Source organism: Fopius arisanus, unplaced genomic scaffold (genome assembly GCF_000806365.1).
Source record: "Fopius arisanus strain USDA-PBARC FA_bdor unplaced genomic scaffold, ASM80636v1 scaffold00011, whole genome shotgun sequence".
Classification (NCBI taxonomy): Eukaryota; Metazoa; Arthropoda; class Insecta; order Hymenoptera; family Braconidae; genus Fopius; species Fopius arisanus.
The window spans coordinates 251787-269594 of NW_011887750.1; the positions used below are offsets into that span (position 1 = coordinate 251787).

Sequence of the window (17808 nt, forward strand, 5' to 3'; positions counted from 1 at the left end):
CCTCCTGAATCATCAACACCGACTGAACCTTCTTCATCCCTCCCAACTACAGCACCTACTGAATCAACAATACCGACTGAACCTTCTTCATTGCCAATAACTACACCTACTGAATCATCAACATCTACTGAGATTCCTATCTCGACACAAACCAATTCCTACGAATGTCCCGCACAAAACGGTAATGAACCTATTCGATTTCCACACCCAAGAAACTGCTCATTATATTACGAGTGTCTCGATGGAGAAAAAATCTTGAAATCCTGCGAGATTGGATTGGAATTCAATCCAGACTTGTTGCAGTGTGACTGGCCCGATGAAAAGAAGTGCGTTTCAAAACTTAGATGTCCTGCGACAGGCGTGAAGCAATTTCCCCATGAAACGAACTGCGCTCTATACTACCTATGCAACAATGGGACGGAATCATTAAAGGAGTGTCAACCAGGACTCGCTTTCGATCCAATTTTTCATATCTGTGTTTGGTCGGAGGAGCTAGATTGCAACATGTTTGCAAGGACGTTGAGATCTGAATTTCTAGAGAGTCATGAGGATTTCGATGGTTTACCGGAATCAGATAACTTTGAAGCCTATTATTACCAGCGTGAAAAATCAGATGATGACACTCTTGGATGCCTCGGCAAGTGCCCAGAAATAGATTCAGATGATGCCTTCCAACTCTCCCACAAGGAATGCACGAAATTCTGCAAATGCAGATTCGGAAAACCAATGGTCTTCAAATGCTTGCATCATCGACACTACAATCCCGAGAAACTAATCTGCGATTACCCTTCTCAAGCAGGCTGCAAGCGTCAATGGAGAAACATGCGGGCATGAGTTCCAATCTGTCTCTAATTTATGAGGATTATTGGCTAGACCTCCGCCGGAGCCAGACGATATCAATTATGATCAATTATAATTAAACCATAACTATTTTATTCGCGCAAGTTATCAGCGATAGTACTATAGATATAGATATCTGCCCCATACAACAAGATAAAAATACTTGAGGCAATAAGTAACTGTTCGATAAGATTTCAAGACGTTGAGATATATATTTCGAAATGTTTGTCTCGATCAGGCAGATTAAAAAAACTATGTAATTGTCTCTGAAAATAAGTACTGTAAGATGAATCCTTGTGCAAAATATATTGTTCAGTAAAGATATTTGACATAGTATCACATTTCATCATAATGAAAATAACCCATCCATTATTAATATCATTTAGCCTTCACCGAGTATAAACATATATTTGTATTGATTGATGAATAAATCGATTTAGGAAAAGATTTAATTTCATCTCGCAAGCATTTACTTCGCTTTTTAATAATGTCGGTCACCTGTTTCTTGGAATCATCAGGGTGATGGCCACAGTTCTCAGTTTCTGTGAATTCGATATGATATCCACATTTAATAATTGCACGATGATAAAAATATTTGATCAGAGCACTGCCCTGGTGAATCTACAAATGATCCGAGGGCAGATACTCTCTATAAATGCAATCCCAATTGACAAACTGCAGTTACATTTGTGATTTCGACAAGAAACGAAGTAAAAACTATGGAATCTCTCAAATGTAAGCTGAATCATGTAAATTAAACCAATCAGTGCACTATCCGATTTCGTTTAATCCTTATAATCGTTTTCATTCCAAATTCAGGGTTGATGACATTAATCGCGCTGTCCTGTGCTTTGCCAAACAAGCAAGATACCACGGGCTGCCTTGGAGAGTGCTCATCGAGGGACTTTGATAATCAGATTGATCTTTTGCCCCATCAGAACTGTTCTCAGTTCTGTTCCTGCATCGATGGATTACTCCATGTAATCAATTGTCCGCAGGGCTTGCATTACTCAAAGGCAGACCAGCAGTGCACCTCCCAAATTCCAGCACAGTGTAAAGATTTAACGCTTGCCGGAGGGAGTAATGAATTTTTAGAGGATTTAAGTGAATTAGTCAATGGAAACCCTTCATCTAGAGTAGCTCGTTCACCGATTTCGATAGTAACGGCTGCTCCAACTGTAACTGTCACAGGCTCACCTACCACTATCACAGTAACCCCAACCACAACTACTACTTGCGTAGGTGTAACTATAACAAAAACCCCAACAACAACAACCTGTCTACCTACAACAATAACAGCAACATCGACTTCGACCGTAACTTCCACTGTATCTTTGACTTCGACCGCAACGTTGACGTCAACCGTCACTTCAACGTCCACTGTAACATCGACTGCAACCGCAACATCAACTTCAATCGTAACTACAACTGCAATACCTACTCCAACAGTAACGATCACCCCAACTTCTACTGTCACCGTAATTCCAACTGTAACTGCAACTTGCACAGAGACTGTAACAGCCACTCCACCCGCAAGAGTCATTCCAACATTAATTGCAACACCAGTTTTCCTTCAACCGATCCCTGAATCGATCTCTGACGTGACAGGATGCATTGGACTCTGTCCTGCAGAGGATCCAACTGATGTGGTCCATCTACCACACGAGCACTGTGAAAAATTCTGCAAGTGCAGCTATGGCAGAGCTCATCTTTTCACCTGCGACCCAGGTCTTCATTTCAATGCCAAACTCCAGGTCTGCGACAGCCCCCAGAACGCCAAGTGCGAAGGAATTAAAGAATAATTACTTTTCCGAGGATATGAATACTGAAGTGTATGTGAGAGATACTGAACGTCCACTTGTTGCATTGAACAAAAGTGACAAGAAAAAAAAAATTCACGATAAATGAAAAGGAGAAAAAATTAATAACTGAAGGATTCCTTGGAAAAATAGATATTCGCTATTCGATAATTAATTATTTTTGTATTCCAATGAGTTATAAAAAATTCAGATAATAATAAAATTGATGTTTACTGCATGGGTGTCTTCAAGGACTTCATTTTCAAACCCGTCCCACACCCAATCCCTTCCCCCTGGGAGAACTGTCGATTTTTTTTCATATAATTTCATTAAATAATAATTATGAAAATCGACATAAACGAGGTAGATATTCAAATGATTTTTTTACAAATTGAGAAAGAAAATTAATCCAAAGAAATGGAGATTTTCTTTTTCGGATCAGTTTACGATTTTTGTATGCGAGTAATTTCAAGGAGAAATGCTCGATTTTTAATCTGCCCCGGATTAATTCGTACGCTTGATTTCTACTTTTTAATCTAATCAGTTTTGATTCACATGAAATGATTCGATATCATCTGTGCAGATGACTCATTCGGACAAATTTTTGATAACTTATCCGTAAAATGACCGGCTTTATTGTCATGGAGAGGATCAGAGTAGAAAAGAAAATCTGGAAAATTGTACAAAATCAGAGACAAATAGGACATGAAATCGAATGCTTTCCTTCCAAAATGATGAATGAAAAAGAAAAATACAGCGAAAAAACTTCTACAATTGACATGAAGTCAGTAAATCTGCATCATGATCAGCAGAATTCTCTGCTGATAATTTCGTAATAATAATTCAGTGAAGACTCTGGTGATGAGATAAAGTGATAATAATTTCGTATAAATGCACCGCATATTGTTAAGAATGCAGGTAGTATTGTGATTCCAGCAACGACGCTATGAGAATCCTGATACGTCAGTAGAATTGACTTGTCAATCAATTAAAAATGCGCTGTTAATTGATACATTAATGCTCTCAAATTTGACTACAGGATGGATGGCAATAATTGTACTGATGACTGCAGTATCAGCAGATTCTATTCCATTCCGGAGTAATCAACTGCCAGATGATGTGAGCAAGTGCATAGGAATCTGTCCTAAGAAGTATCCACCTCACCTCATATTGACTCTGGAGCACCAGGAGTGTGGTAAATACTGCAAATGTAATGAGGGAATACCGTACGTATATTGGTGTCCGGAGGACTTCCACTTCAACAGAATGTATGGAACGTGCACATGGCCAGAAGACGCTAAATGCCCCAGATGGAGACGTGATCATGATGAAAGAGGATGCGTTGGTAGATGTCCCGAGGGAGATCCAATTTACGCCGTGCATCTACCCCACCAATACTGCAGTAAATTCTGCAAATGTAATCACGGTGTTCCGCATGTGCTGCCATGTCCTCCAGGTCACCACTTCAATCCCAAAGAGGAAGTCTGTGACCGGTATTGGCACGCCAATTGTCAAGGTATCCAAGACTAATATCATCTTTTCCGAATATCGTCAAAAATTTTTCACTTTTCTTATCCGACATATTGATACTGTGAAAATCGATGTATTTAAATGCAGATATATTTGTAAATTATTCGTATCATGAATACCGAATAAAGAGATTAGAAGAACCTTAGCAATTGACTACTGTAAATGTGTTTTAATCAATATGGATGGCCATCGGTTCCGAGAAAATCTAAAGTCTATTGAGTAGCTTAAGAAAAAACGCCGACCGCAATGAATTGAAAGAATTGTGTTTAAATATATTTCTCGCGACAAGTTTTATCGTGATCCTGATCGCTGATACGATGCGATTATTCAACGATAGACCCCCGGAATATTCGAAGAGTGCGACATATTTCTGAATTAGTAGATAATATTGATGGAATAAAATGATAAATGATTTGTATAAAAGTACGACTCTTCCTGAGGACAGCAATCACATTTGCGATTCTGAGCCAGGCACTATGAGATCTTCAATAGGTATGTTGATTCTGCTCAAGTGATTACTATGATCAATTATATTTGCGATCAATTTCCGATACACTTCCGTTTTCTAGATTATAAATATTCTAGTAATTGTTTTTTCCTATAATTCTAGGATTGGCGGGAGTGATCGCACTGCTGTGTGCAGTGTCAGCAAAGCCACTAGACCCCTCCGGTTGCCAGAAAAAGTGTCCAACGTTCAACCCCAATGACGATGTTTACCTAGTGCCTCATCGCAATTGTTCTGAATTCTGTTCCTGCAACGGTGGAATCGCCTTTGTCCTGGCTTGTCCACCAGGGCTACATTATTCACCCAAGACTCGTACCTGCACCTACCCATATGAAGCCAACTGCTCAAACCATGAACTGAGTGATGAACCCGTTGCATTTCTGCAAGCTTCCACAGATTTTTATGTTGAATCGAGCCAGCAGTGCATTGGAAACTGCCCTCCTACAGATCCACCTCATCTGGTAGTGACTCTGGAGCACGATGACTGCGATAAATACTGTAAGTGTCAGAAAGGCGTGGCGACGGTGTTCAAGTGTCCAAAGGACTTCCACTTCAGCAAGCCTTTGGGGATATGCACATTGCCGGAATTAGTCCAGTGCCCGAGGTGGCCAAAACCACCTGCAGGCTGGTGTCCTTGCGACAGTATTTTAACTCAAACTGTTACGGATACTACAACAGTGTCAGTGATGCCTACTGCAACATATACTGTCACATCAACTCTAACGAGGACATCAGAGAGAACTATCACCTCTACACGTACTGTAACTAACTGGGCACCGACTCAAACTGTCACTGTCACCGAAATACACAGTAACGTAAGACCGGATGTTACTGTTACCGAAACTGTAACCGTTTCTGTACCTATATCATCAACAACACCTATACCAACACTAACAACAACAACAACAACAACAACAACTACTACTACAATAACACCAACAACAACTACTACTACAATAACACCAACAAGTACGATTACAATTAACACCGTAACACCAACAAGTACGAGTACAATCAACACCGTAACACCAACTAGCAACTACCCGCCTATAGAGGGAGACGGAAGATGCAAAGGTCATTGTCAGCACATAGATCCTGTAGATGTGGAGCAGTTACCCCATGAGCTCTGTAGCAAATTCTGCAAGTGTAACTTCGGCGTACCAGTGTCATTTAACTGTCCGTACGGTCAATACTACAATCCCGAACTTCGCGTCTGCGATTACCCTCAGAATGCTGGTTGCAAAGGTATACACGATCAATGGAATCGTCCATGAAGTAATATGTAAAAGCTTAGGAAGTAGGTGATATCTCTAGAGATATCTATTCATTTTTCCGATTTTCCCAATACCTTACGGACCTCACATACCCCGATAATGTTTCCAACTTTTACAATTACTTTTTTCATAAATTGACGCATTGTACTGTTAATATTTGTTTAAGACGACGCGTATGCGTCGATTGACTATAAAATATAAGTGCATTATAACGGAATTGAGAATTTTCTTTTCGATAACCTATATCATGAGAATATTCGGTACGTTGTGGTGAGAACAATTCTGTCGGAGTAAAGAATCTGGCGGAAATCATTTCTGAATTTTAATTATTGTGCGGTATAGAGAGTAAAAAATATCCGCTAATTACTCGTACTAGATAATTGGTGTTTTTGTCTGCCTGATACTCACGCTTTCAGAATTTCGCGGACGCTCACTTCCATGACGATTTATTGCATTTTGTTTCCTAATGAAAGTTGATTTCATTCGTTTTGCTGCTCGTTGGCAAGAAAACGATTATAAAATTGATTCTGTCTTGAAATTCAGTTGAAACAAAGTGGTTTCATTTCCACGACAAAAGCTGTACTCGAATTTTGAAATTCAATTAATTTAATTTGTCGTCAACTCAAGAGAATTGAGTACGTGATCATTATCGGGCTATTTTTTAGCTTTTAATCCGAGTAATAGAGATAATAACTACTATATCAATTGTACTCACTCAGAGAAGTTCGAAGATTTCAAATCCCACAACTCGCTGTGGACTCTGATCGAAGTACTCATGTTGATGACTCAAACGATTGAACTCCGAAATATCAAAAGAATTAAATGAGGTGACACATTCCTACTAAGTGCGTATTTGCTGTTGACAGATGATCCCTACGATGACACGGACTCATCTGAAATGACAAGGGAAATAATCCATTTTAATTTTTGTCCCAAATTTTTCCTCTTCTTTCTCCAAAGGAATGAAGCAAGAATTCATTATTTCTATATGAGGACTAATGAGCAGATGAAAATTAATAAACGGATTACAAATGGATAACTCATCTAAATTTTTTAATTTTCATAATTAAATTACTCATTCAGTCCATCAATTACCGTCTACGAAATAGTTGTTCCCAATTAAATGTTTCGAGATGTTCTGATTGTGCATTCGATGGTTTCGTATCGACATGTGTAGGCGTTTTCCAGGAAATTTGACTGTTGATGCCGCATATCGGAATTTGATGAATGGGAAAGATACGTAATGGATATTTATTCTGTCCTGAAAGCCACATCGCAGGTGTATTCAACTATTCAGAAACTTATGGGTTTAGTCTACTTTTATGATCAAGTCGCATTCACTTTACGGTGTAGCCATCGTATATGAATTTAAAATTTTATAGACCAAAATTCGATAAATTCTTGCCAATGTCCTTAGAAAAAATATATTGATACTTTAAATAAATAAGAAACCGACGTAAGCCCTATGAATTTTCAATTGCAACGAGGAAAGGAGTTATTATAAAATCAGTGTCATCTCAACGCAGCTCATGGGCCTGGAGGAACTTCCAGCCCTCAATTCATCTCAAATGATTGCTTCGATAGTATTTCAATAGTCCAATGAATGTTTTTCGTTCCATATGAGAGCCAGCTGTGCTGACCTAACCGAAATAAAAAGAATTCGATGAGAATATGTAGAGCAAGGAGTTGAGATGCCCACGATCGCCCACAGTGTCCAGCTATTGGACAGATGACGAAAAACTATAAATAAATAATCGATTACTTATCTCATATTCATCAGAATTAGAAAGCCGTTGGAATCCCCGATAGTTTCACCCGGGGCCGACGTCAATCGTCCCAAATTTGCAATGATCATCGATTCACTTATCGATCGACAGATAAATAATCAACTATCAACGGGAATTCAAGATTTTCCTCAATTAATAATTCATGTTCAAGATTACGATCTTTAGAAAGAAATATCAAAGAAATTTTTGGACGATGTCGATTCATCCCGAATTAATGTCAATTTTCATCGCAACCTAATCTGCACCAGAAGGTCAAATAATTTGTAACGAATTAAAAAAAATGAGAATTGAAATGAATTGTTCGGGTTAAATGATGAAATTGTCACACCGATATCTCCAGAGAGCCTTGATAAAATACAATGGATCCCCTTGGAATGGAGTAGAAAAAGGGCGGACAAGGTTGCTAGAAAGAAAGGGAAGTTAGGAAACTGAGAGGAGAAGAAGGAGGCCTCATCCGTAGCAAGAATGAGATCGAATGATGGAAAAAAAAAACCAAGAAAAAAAGGAAAAGGAGAAAAATTGAAACAAGAGTATAGTGGTATCCCCGGTGGTTGTGGTACTTTTAGGGGGGGAGCTCTGGAGGGCCCCACTTGAGGTCGTACCAAGGAGGAAGAAAATGAGGTGGCCAGGGTGGGGGGGTTCAAGCTTGGAGTCCCGAGGAAGACAGAGAACGGTCATTGCCACCACCTCTTGGGTCCCATCCATGGGGGCCACAACGTCAGTAGCTGTTGCGTATACTTGCCATTCACTCGTGTTGAGATTGTCGACAAACCAAGTGGAATTGAAATAAATACTCCCCATCCTGGCAGGTCGGTCACAAATTACGGATAAACTTAAAAATAAATAAATAATTCAAGTGCGTTTGATTATTTGATTTGTGGGGGTTGTGTGTTCTGCCAATGCCAGAGGGCTAGAATTCACTCCACCGAGAAGGACTGTGGCATTCGAACGAGGAGAAAACAGTAATAAAAAAAACATAAACAAAGAATAGATAAGAAAGCAGTTGCCAAAGATATATCAACTTAAATCGGCAATTCGTACAATTAGTTTTCGTGTGGTAACAAGAGGATCAGTAAGATGAACAGTGTCTAAGTTGATGAAAAAATTATAAATAAACCTACTAGCTACTTGGATTCGGTAGCAATTGAGGTAAGACGTTCTCACACAATCCCTAGTAGTTAATCCCGTTGTTGAGCTGTCACGTGGACTCGTCGCATTGTCCCCCAAGTACTATTGCTAGTCAGGTATATCAAGTACATCAGCAAACTTACCACCGTGTCTCACGGTATGTCGTTCACGAATAGCGGTACCTTCAGTTGTTGCCCGGGTGTTACCTCTCAACTTTCACAAATCCGCCGGGTCGATGACGTTTTATTCTTCCTATCGGCATCAATTAGGAATGCACGACACATTACGGTAAAAATGCCCCTATCTCACTGTCTGACGCCACCTGTGGAGCTCCTCGTATTGATTCTAATGATTACCAGGAGGAGATACTTTATTCCCGATAAAATCCAGTGGATTTCGTCACTCCGGGTGTCCACTGTCATAATCAAACGGTCCCGGTGCCCAACGAAAGTGTCCCAATACCGTTACCAAAACCCGAAATCCGCCACTGACAGTTCAACGTGGGCCCGGCACTATCAACAAATCCATAAACACGAGATATAAAGGAAAAAAACGAAACTCGATAAAAATGCAGGAGATCGCGTGATTGCAGAACAGGTCCCAGGCGGAAGACGAGAATTTTACAATTTTTTTTTACAAAAAAATCACTCGAATAAAAAAAAGCTTCATCCGACAAGCCAACAAACATGATGAGTCTTGTCTATCTGCGGAACGCATGAAGAAGTCGCGGTTTAACTTGGTGGGAACGCGGTGGGAATATTCCCATTGCCATAATGCGAAAAAAAGTAACAGACCTGCGGACAATGACTTGACATTGCACCAAAGACGACATTAATTACCTAATTTTTCGATTCTCTGGACAATAATTGGGGAAGAAGTGAACAATTGTAATAATTCCCGAGACATCCTTCTCATCAACTCTCAATTTTCATGACATTCCAGATGGCAATTCTCAAGGCACACGTTTGGCCACTGTTGCTTCTTGTTGGTGTTTTCAAGAGCACTGCAGCTACTCCTCTTTACGCATCGCCATTCTTCGGTGCAGGTGAGTAAACTTTTTACACGGCTTTTAACCACCCAAAAGCCTCGAATTGCGTTTACGAGAGAGATATCTCACACTCGTCGGAGCGTGAAAGCGAGGGAGAAAAGTTGAGGCGGAAATCAGGGCGGTATGACCACTCAGCGAACTTTTACCACTTGATATGCTATCTGCTTGATGGAAATCCAGGCAACTTATTTATTCAAAACTTGTTTCCATTACCATTATGATTCATCCAATTTCCTCATTTTTCTTGTGTAAAACATGTGTTTTCTTTATATTATTATTATCATTTATTGAACGCGGCTCCGATATTTTAAGTTCTTGATTCTAAATCTAATTCATTATGAGAGAAATTTAAGACGTCAATGAAATTATTTTCAAAAGGCAAAAAAAACAATGATTTTCCTGGATTTTCCTCATTTTGCAGTACTGAAAAAAAATTAAGAATTCTAGATTTTCCACTGATATTATTGATTTGCAACAAAAAATCCCCAAAAATTCAACGCTTATCTTGCTTGTGCAAAACTTAAAAAATCCTCTCCGGAAAGAATCTCAAACCGCCCATGAAGCCGTTCCCCAGAACTCTCCATAAAATCTCATCAACTACTGCTCATTAAACTCCAACCCGTGGGCGAACCTGGTTACCTAAAAAAATTCGGCAAACACCCCAGGATTAACGGTCAACCTTCCACCACCTCATAACTGTCAACGACAAAAACAAAAGGAATTCTATTCAATTCCGAGTGAATCCAGGTCACAGTGTCACGAAATCCTCGAATGACTCATCGTGAAATAAATAACAAAAAGTGGTACGGCTGTTCTCTCACTCACGTGCGAATCCCTCGATTAGAATAAATTGGTGATAAAAAGAAGAATGCTAATAAGCGGATGAATTCGTTGGCACCCGAAGATCGATTGAATTCGGAATGGATAAAAGACCCGGGCAAATGCGAGAATACGAGGAGCCCAAAGACGCCGGGGATATACCGTTAAGTTTCAATGTATGAAACGCTAGTCAGGGAACGATGTGGGTCACAGTCATAGCCCAATGTAACAGCTCGTTTCCCGGTTCGACTCCTTCGTAATCTCGGTTTGCTCCGGTCAGTCTCCCTTTCCCCTCCAATAATTTACAGCGATGCACCTCTCTCCTTTTTTTTCACTTCCCTAAGTTTTTTTCCATCAAAAAAGCCCTACGCATTCCATTAGTCTAGCCTACCTGAGCTGAAAACAGGTATTCCAAACTCCCCCAAGGATCACCCTCACCTCCAAAACGGCTCTTATCTCAATGTTAAAACGTCTCATTACCCCCCTGATAAAACTAGTTATTCAGCCTCAACCAGAGGAAAAGATTATAGAGAGCCATGGGTAGGGCGAGGAACTCGAGGGAAAATTAATTCTGATGATTATAAACGAGGTGGAATTATTGCAGAATCTGGAACGTAAGGAATGCAGATACCGGTATATTTAAGGCACATAAAATTCACAGTTAGGATTGCCATCACGACCTTGTACCACCCGATTTCTCAATTCTATTCATTTGATGATAATGTATCAACTATTTAATGACAATCATCAATCATTCTAGGGATAGGTAGAAACATCCGTCACTTGCCATGCGTATCCCTGAAGACTGGGGAGACAGGTGTCTGTATGTTTGCTTTCAACTGTGTTAAAGCCAATGGTACCCACCTGGGCACCTGTCTCGACAGATTCTACTTCGGTAGCTGTTGTAAGATCAATGATGAGCCGGAGATATTCCCCCAAGATAACTCAATAGACGAGCTGAATGGCCTGGGATCCACTGGTGCACCGATCGAGACTAATGACATTCCGGATTATCAGGCTAAACCCAAACCTGAAAAGGTGCCGGCTATTGTCACCACCGGAAAACCAATAAAAAATACTTACACAACGCCAACAACAGTGACGAGAACGTCAACAATGAATATTTCACCATCGATAGCTCTATCGACATTCCAGACGATTCAAGATAACAGGACGCCGACAGTGACGAAACCGACGACTTTGCATTTCTCGAGGTACACCACTGAGAGGACAACGACACAGGAAATGTCGACAACTGAGGCCTTGGTGAGGAGAACGTCAGTTTCTTCGTTGATTCCATCGTCAGTAGCTTTCTCAACATCTTCGTCGGTATCAACAACGCTGAGCACAACGACAACGGAGAGGGCACCTGCGACTAGATTTCCACCGAGAAATGCAACTACTCAAGCCTTTACCAGCAGAAGGCCCACAACGGCGACGACGAGGAGACCCTCGACGTCTGTAAGCACGAAGAAACCTACGGTCATCACCAAGAGACCTAGCAGGCCCACTGCGAGCTCCTACAGACCCTCGAACAACTCATCAAAGCCTTCAACGAGTTCATCGAAGCCATCTCAAGCGCCGAGACCGGCGATTACGACTCCCTCAACGATCTCTACGACGTTGAAACCTCTTGTTCTCGCGGAGACCACAACTGCTTCTTCGTCAAGTGTGTCGGGAACAAAATCAAAGCCCAATGCGACAACGAGTATTCCAACCTCGACGAGAAGACCGAGTATTGAGACGACAGAGAAGACGAGACCAACAACTGGACCCCCTCGCGGGACAGCTTCGACGACAGTCAGACCGAGGACAACTACAAAGCCAACGAAGACGACGGTGACCTCTGTCAAACCAACAAGACCGGTGAGACCGACGACAGGGGATAAAACGAGGCCCAGACCATCGTCGACGACGATCAAGCCCTCGACGAAGCCTAGACCGTCCTCCAAACCAAGTAAACCAACCAAACCCAGCAGACCAGCAGGAAGCACTGCTGGTATTACTGTACCTCTGACGACTGTCTCGTCATCGTTGACGGCGGCAACAACTCCGGCCACATCAACAACAACACGACAACAACTCTCGAGCACGACAAGCTCAACGACAACCACGACGACAACCACGACAACCACAACCACAACAGAGGAACCTGTCACCCTGACCAACGAGATCCTTCCACCAAAATTTGCCACGACCAGCTCACCACCCATTACCACCGAGGGTTTCGTCACTTGGAGCTCCAATTCCGATAGCTACGTCACACCCACCACCACGTCAACCACCTCAGCACCGGTACCAGGTATGCCTTCTATTTGGGTCACTAAAGGGATTTTCCGTCGAGTTTAAAGTGATGTGTTAACAAATTTCCGGAGTAACGGGTTCTTCTCAGGTTCAATGTAATTCATTTTCTGGGCTTACCTGTCGGTTGAATGGAGTTTTAAAAGACCGTTCAATCCTGTTAGAGTGGTAAAACGACTAGATATTGTGATCTTTAATTGGTAGTAATGTGAACGGTACGAGATGCCATGACAGCAATTTGAGGTGTTGATAAATGTTTTCGAAATGGGATAGGGGTACGAACACTTCTTCGATTTTTTTTTGCACTAACTGTAGAATCTTGCGGCGGTTGGAATACGAAAATATTGAACTCCTAACGAAAACTAAAACAAAGATTATTCTTTCGACGCGTATCGCTTCGCTATTTATATTACCAGAAAGAATGGAATTCGCTCGCAGTATTTACAGAGGACGGAATAGTTTGTACAGAAGACCTTCTCGATAAATCTACAAAATATAGAATGAATAGATCTTCACTCATGACAACTTCACTATAGTCATAGAGAGTACTCATATTTTCTTCATTCCATCCGTGAATAACAAATGGATTTGAAGAATAAATAATTATTGTAATGCCATAACAATATTATGCAATGATGTTTCAATTTATTTCATTAATTTGAATAGTATTCAGTACGATAATGGTAATTAAAAAATGAGAAAACTAGAACCTATCTTCAGTCCTGACAAAGTAATTGAATATATTAAAACCATTGATCCCTATGATTCGCAGAAGTCACCCAGACTCAATGGTCCCCGATAACGACTCCTGATGGCTGGATAATAATTCAATCACCGAGTACAAAGACACCCGAAGCTGATAACACCACTGAAAGTACAAAAATCACATCAACATCATCTCCCACAACTCCAGGTGAGACAAACTCCTCAGAAATTATTTCCCGGTAAATATCTATCCTGAAGGATCGAAGAGATAATCTGTACTTATTTCCCCAGTGGTAATTACAACTCAAGAGGCAAGTACAGAGGCCACAACATCAAAGCCGACAGTACCGACTGGAACACCTTCACCAGCCTCGGAAGTTACCACTGGAACCCCTGAAACACCGGACAGTTTCAATATGTCCGACTATAAGCAAGGTGGGTATTTCAATTAGCAAATACTTTGAGGAATTATCGCGCGAGTGAAGGCGTCCCGAGGACAATGGGGGAATTGGTTAAGTTTAAGGACACTGAAGAAAAGTTCTGGGCCAGTCTCTGAGGGAAAAAAAATCACCAAGATACCGGTACCGGGGTACCGGTTGATCCGGTCGATCGAATGAGAGATCAGTACTCAACAATATGGCTGAGGCACTGGCTGGCAGAAATGTTATTAAAGCAATTAACAGAACAATGTTTATTCTTGCAGTGTGCGGGAGAAGATTGTTCCCTGAATCGAGAATAGTGGGTGGAGAACGTAGTTTGTTTGGCAAGTGGCCTTGGCAGGTAAATAAACAAGTCACGAGGAACTCATCTTATCTAGTTCATCAGATTATTCAGATTTTAATCAGAACAATTTCCATTTTACCGCACCCCAAATTATTTTTAAATTACTTCAAATTTTCACGACAAGTTTTTTATAAATGATATGTCATTTTCTTCAATATCCGTTCTTTTCAAGTTTTCCAACGAAATTAAAATTACTAATCCCATTACCAAATTCACTCTTCATTTTTTCTCATTTCGCGACGATTTGCATAAGATTCCCTCGCATGGAATGAAAAAATCAAATTCTAATGATGCTTTCTCTACTAGATTTCGAATTAAGCAATTCAATAGGATTTATCAAAAACTAATAAGAGATGGAGTGAAAATACGATAGAATAGCTTAACGAATTGGGGATTAAATAAATTTTTTTTCAGATATCATTGAGACAGTGGAGAACCTCCGCATACCTGCACAAATGCGGTGCTGCATTATTGAACGAGAATTGGGCGATAACTGCAGCTCATTGCGTCGAAAAGTACGTTCAATTGGATAAAATCTTATTCACCTCGAAGATCACACGACATTTGCAAATCATATGAGAAAAAAGTTTGTTTCATTCGGGATTGTCATGCCTCGGAAAAAATATCCAAATATATCCCTTGCACGACAAATCGATCACATAAGGATCTAACCGTCATATTTCCCCTCCAGTGTACCACCGAGTGACCTTTTACTCCGAATTGGTGAGCATGACTTGGCAAACGAGGACGAGCCCTATGGTTTCCAAGAGAGACGGGTGCAAATTGTTGCCAGTCATCCGAACTTCGATCCAAGGACCTTCGAGTATGATCTAGCTCTGCTGAGATTTTACGAGCCCCTTTTGCCGTTTCAACCGAATCTTTTACCAATTTGTCTCCCCGACGATGATGAGGGGTACGTGGGGCACACGGCGTACGTCACCGGTTGGGGACGACTCTACGAAGGTAATCAAAGCCAAAATTTCATCGATTTTATGGCAGTCCTAATTCATTTCATTGAGGCAATAAATTTTACTTCACCTGTTTGATAATGAAGTCGAGAAAGTATTTCAATGGAAATCGAAGACATTTTAACGTTCCTAATTTCTCAATTTTGCATTTTGCATTTCAGACGGACCACTACCGTCGGTTCTACAAGAAGTTTCTGTACCTGTTATCAATAATACTGTTTGCGAGTCGATGTACAAACAGGCTGGATTCATAGAGCACATTCCGCACATATTTATCTGCGCCGGATGGAGAAAAGGAGGATTCGATTCTTGTGAGGTAAATGAATGGATGAAAATGATAAAATAGAGAATCAAAGTGAAAATTCGTGAATGAATTTTACAAAGAAAGAATGAAGTTAAAGAATGAAGTACCAAATTTTGATTAATGAGAGTTCTACAATAAACAATTGATTAATTTCAGGGCGACAGTGGTGGTCCCCTGGTGATACAGAGGCCACGGGACAAGCGATGGATTCTCGCTGGTGTAATAAGCTGGGGAATAGGTTGCGCCGAGCCCAATCAACCGGGAGTTTACACAAGAATCTCCGAATTTCGAGAGTGGATTAATCAAATCCTGCAGTTCTGAAGTGATATCGGAATTATCATAATAAACAACGAAATAAAAATCCAACGACTGATGGATGATTCCCGAATCTCACCCCATCCCAGTTAATCACCTGAGATTACTGCGGATTGGGAGATTATCCACATGTGGATAAACAATTACTGGTGATAGTGACTCGTTATTTTTTATCGAACAATTTAGTATTACATCAAGTTTCCAATTATCGCATTGAAATGCTCAGATGGGGAACGAGCGCAAGTGGTTTAGGGAGAGGAAATAGTTAATTAATTGTGCTATTTGCTAGCAATTCAACAGCGGTTAATCGATCTCACTGAGAGGATTGAAAATCAGATTCTAATGGCACATTTTGATGGGTCAAACTCCTACCACTTGCAGAGTACCGCCTGAAAAACTCCTCAACTCACACGGAAAAAAATCATTGAAGCAATCTATCTCGAGTTTTTTAATTGTGACGTGATATCACTGAAATATATCTTTTACACATAAAAAGATATCGGTGAAGTGGTGAAGTGGAAGAAGTCGAAATGACCAGCGAAGGGGAAAAGATAACAGCTCGAGTCGATATCTCCGGATCGAAGAGAGCGAAATTTTTGTAAAAACCATTTTCGTAGCTTTCCATCCACTCCACAAAGTAGGTCTTGTTAAAAATTCAGCTATCACTGTTAAATAACGAGACATTCCTCGAAAATTCGACTTGTGTCACTTAAAAATGGAGAAAGTTGGCCCATATTATATATTTTTCATGTACTTTCTGTGTGGTCATGTATATGTATTATGTTTAGGGCGAACAACGAATACTGCCCAAGATACTTAATTTATTACGAAATACTCTAGGACAATAGACTTATAGATCATTATCAACTCTTGTTGATAACCAAAAGAGAAATATTTCTCTCTGGAGAGCCTCTATCTGTAAATATCCTGAATTTGTACGTAGAATTTTACAGTCTAGTGTGTAAAATATAATAAATGAACAACGAATGTAGAACCTGGTATGTCCATTGTTCTCCACCCTGTCAATTTTCCTCGAGTGAATAATAGAAAAACTTTCACAATGGGAAAGTTTCTATTGATTGAAATTGTCGGCGCCTCTCAGCAATCGAGCCGAGTGTGGACAAATAATTCAGCCAAGTCCAAGTATTCGGAGCTTAAGGAGAACGAAGTCGAAAGTATTCTGCAAAAAATAATTGTTGTAACCTAGATACTACTAGAAGACGGAGACGACCTGGTTAATTCTCCGCCCCCTCTCTTATTTACCTGTTACTTTTCCAATCCATTTGACATCCGGCAAAATCCCGAGGGTTTCAATACCCCAGAGAATAAAGCAAAACTCTCAAAACCTCCAGGAGATTCCAGCGGAATTTCTCATTTAGAAGCAACAGAAACGTAAAAAAAACTGCACATGTCCCTGGAATTTCTTTCAATTTTCAATTCAACCTGAACATTATCCCATGGAACAATATATCTCCATATATCGGGGATATACACGGAATATAATTTACTATTTCATACAACTTTTCTATTTCTAATGGAAAACTGAAATACATGAAACATGAAGAGCAAATTAAATGAATTTCATTATTTTATCCAAATTATGAAAATTATGTAATTTTTCCAATTACTTCGAAATAAATTCAGTGATATTTCCCTGTTTTTTATTGAATAATTCATCTGGAATGGAGCGTTCTCCTTTTTT

At 40.3% G+C, this 17808-nt stretch overlaps 2 protein-coding genes across 2 annotated transcripts; both read left to right on the forward strand.

The window, feature by feature from the left end:
* Positions 1-1497: 1497 nt before the first annotated feature.
* Positions 1498-17085, forward strand: Np (Notopleural). Its single transcript, XM_011298838.1, has 15 exons — positions 1498-1575; positions 1660-2631; positions 3679-4132; positions 4594-4661; positions 4780-5940; positions 8877-8884; positions 9806-9908; positions 11491-13032; positions 13804-13944; positions 14028-14171; positions 14440-14516; positions 14934-15034; positions 15211-15482; positions 15649-15803; positions 15948-17085. Exons 1-15 carry the CDS (start codon positions 1560-1562, stop codon positions 16110-16112), a joined length of 5379 nt encoding a protein of 1792 aa, XP_011297140.1. The 5' UTR covers positions 1498-1559; the 3' UTR covers positions 16113-17085.
* On the forward strand, positions 3545-4314 carry LOC105262759 (peritrophin-1). Its single transcript, XM_011298522.1, has 2 exons — positions 3545-3601; positions 3679-4314. The coding sequence occupies exons 1-2, from the start codon at positions 3586-3588 to the stop codon at positions 4167-4169; spliced, it is 507 nt and encodes a 168-aa protein (XP_011296824.1). The 5' UTR covers positions 3545-3585; the 3' UTR covers positions 4170-4314.
* Positions 17086-17808: the final 723 nt, after the last annotated feature.

What these genes read in the sequence shown, in the direction of transcription:
- Np (XM_011298838.1), top strand. An exon ending in GAACGCCAAGTGCGAAGGAA is followed by an intron (nt 2,632 to 3,678) that starts TTAAAGAATAAT and finishes ATTTGACTACAG; the next exon opens with GATGGATGGCAATAATTGTA. An exon ending in ATCGCCATTCTTCGGTGCAG is followed by an intron (nt 9,909 to 11,490) that starts GTGAGTAAACTT and finishes CAATCATTCTAG; the next exon opens with GGATAGGTAGAAACATCCGT.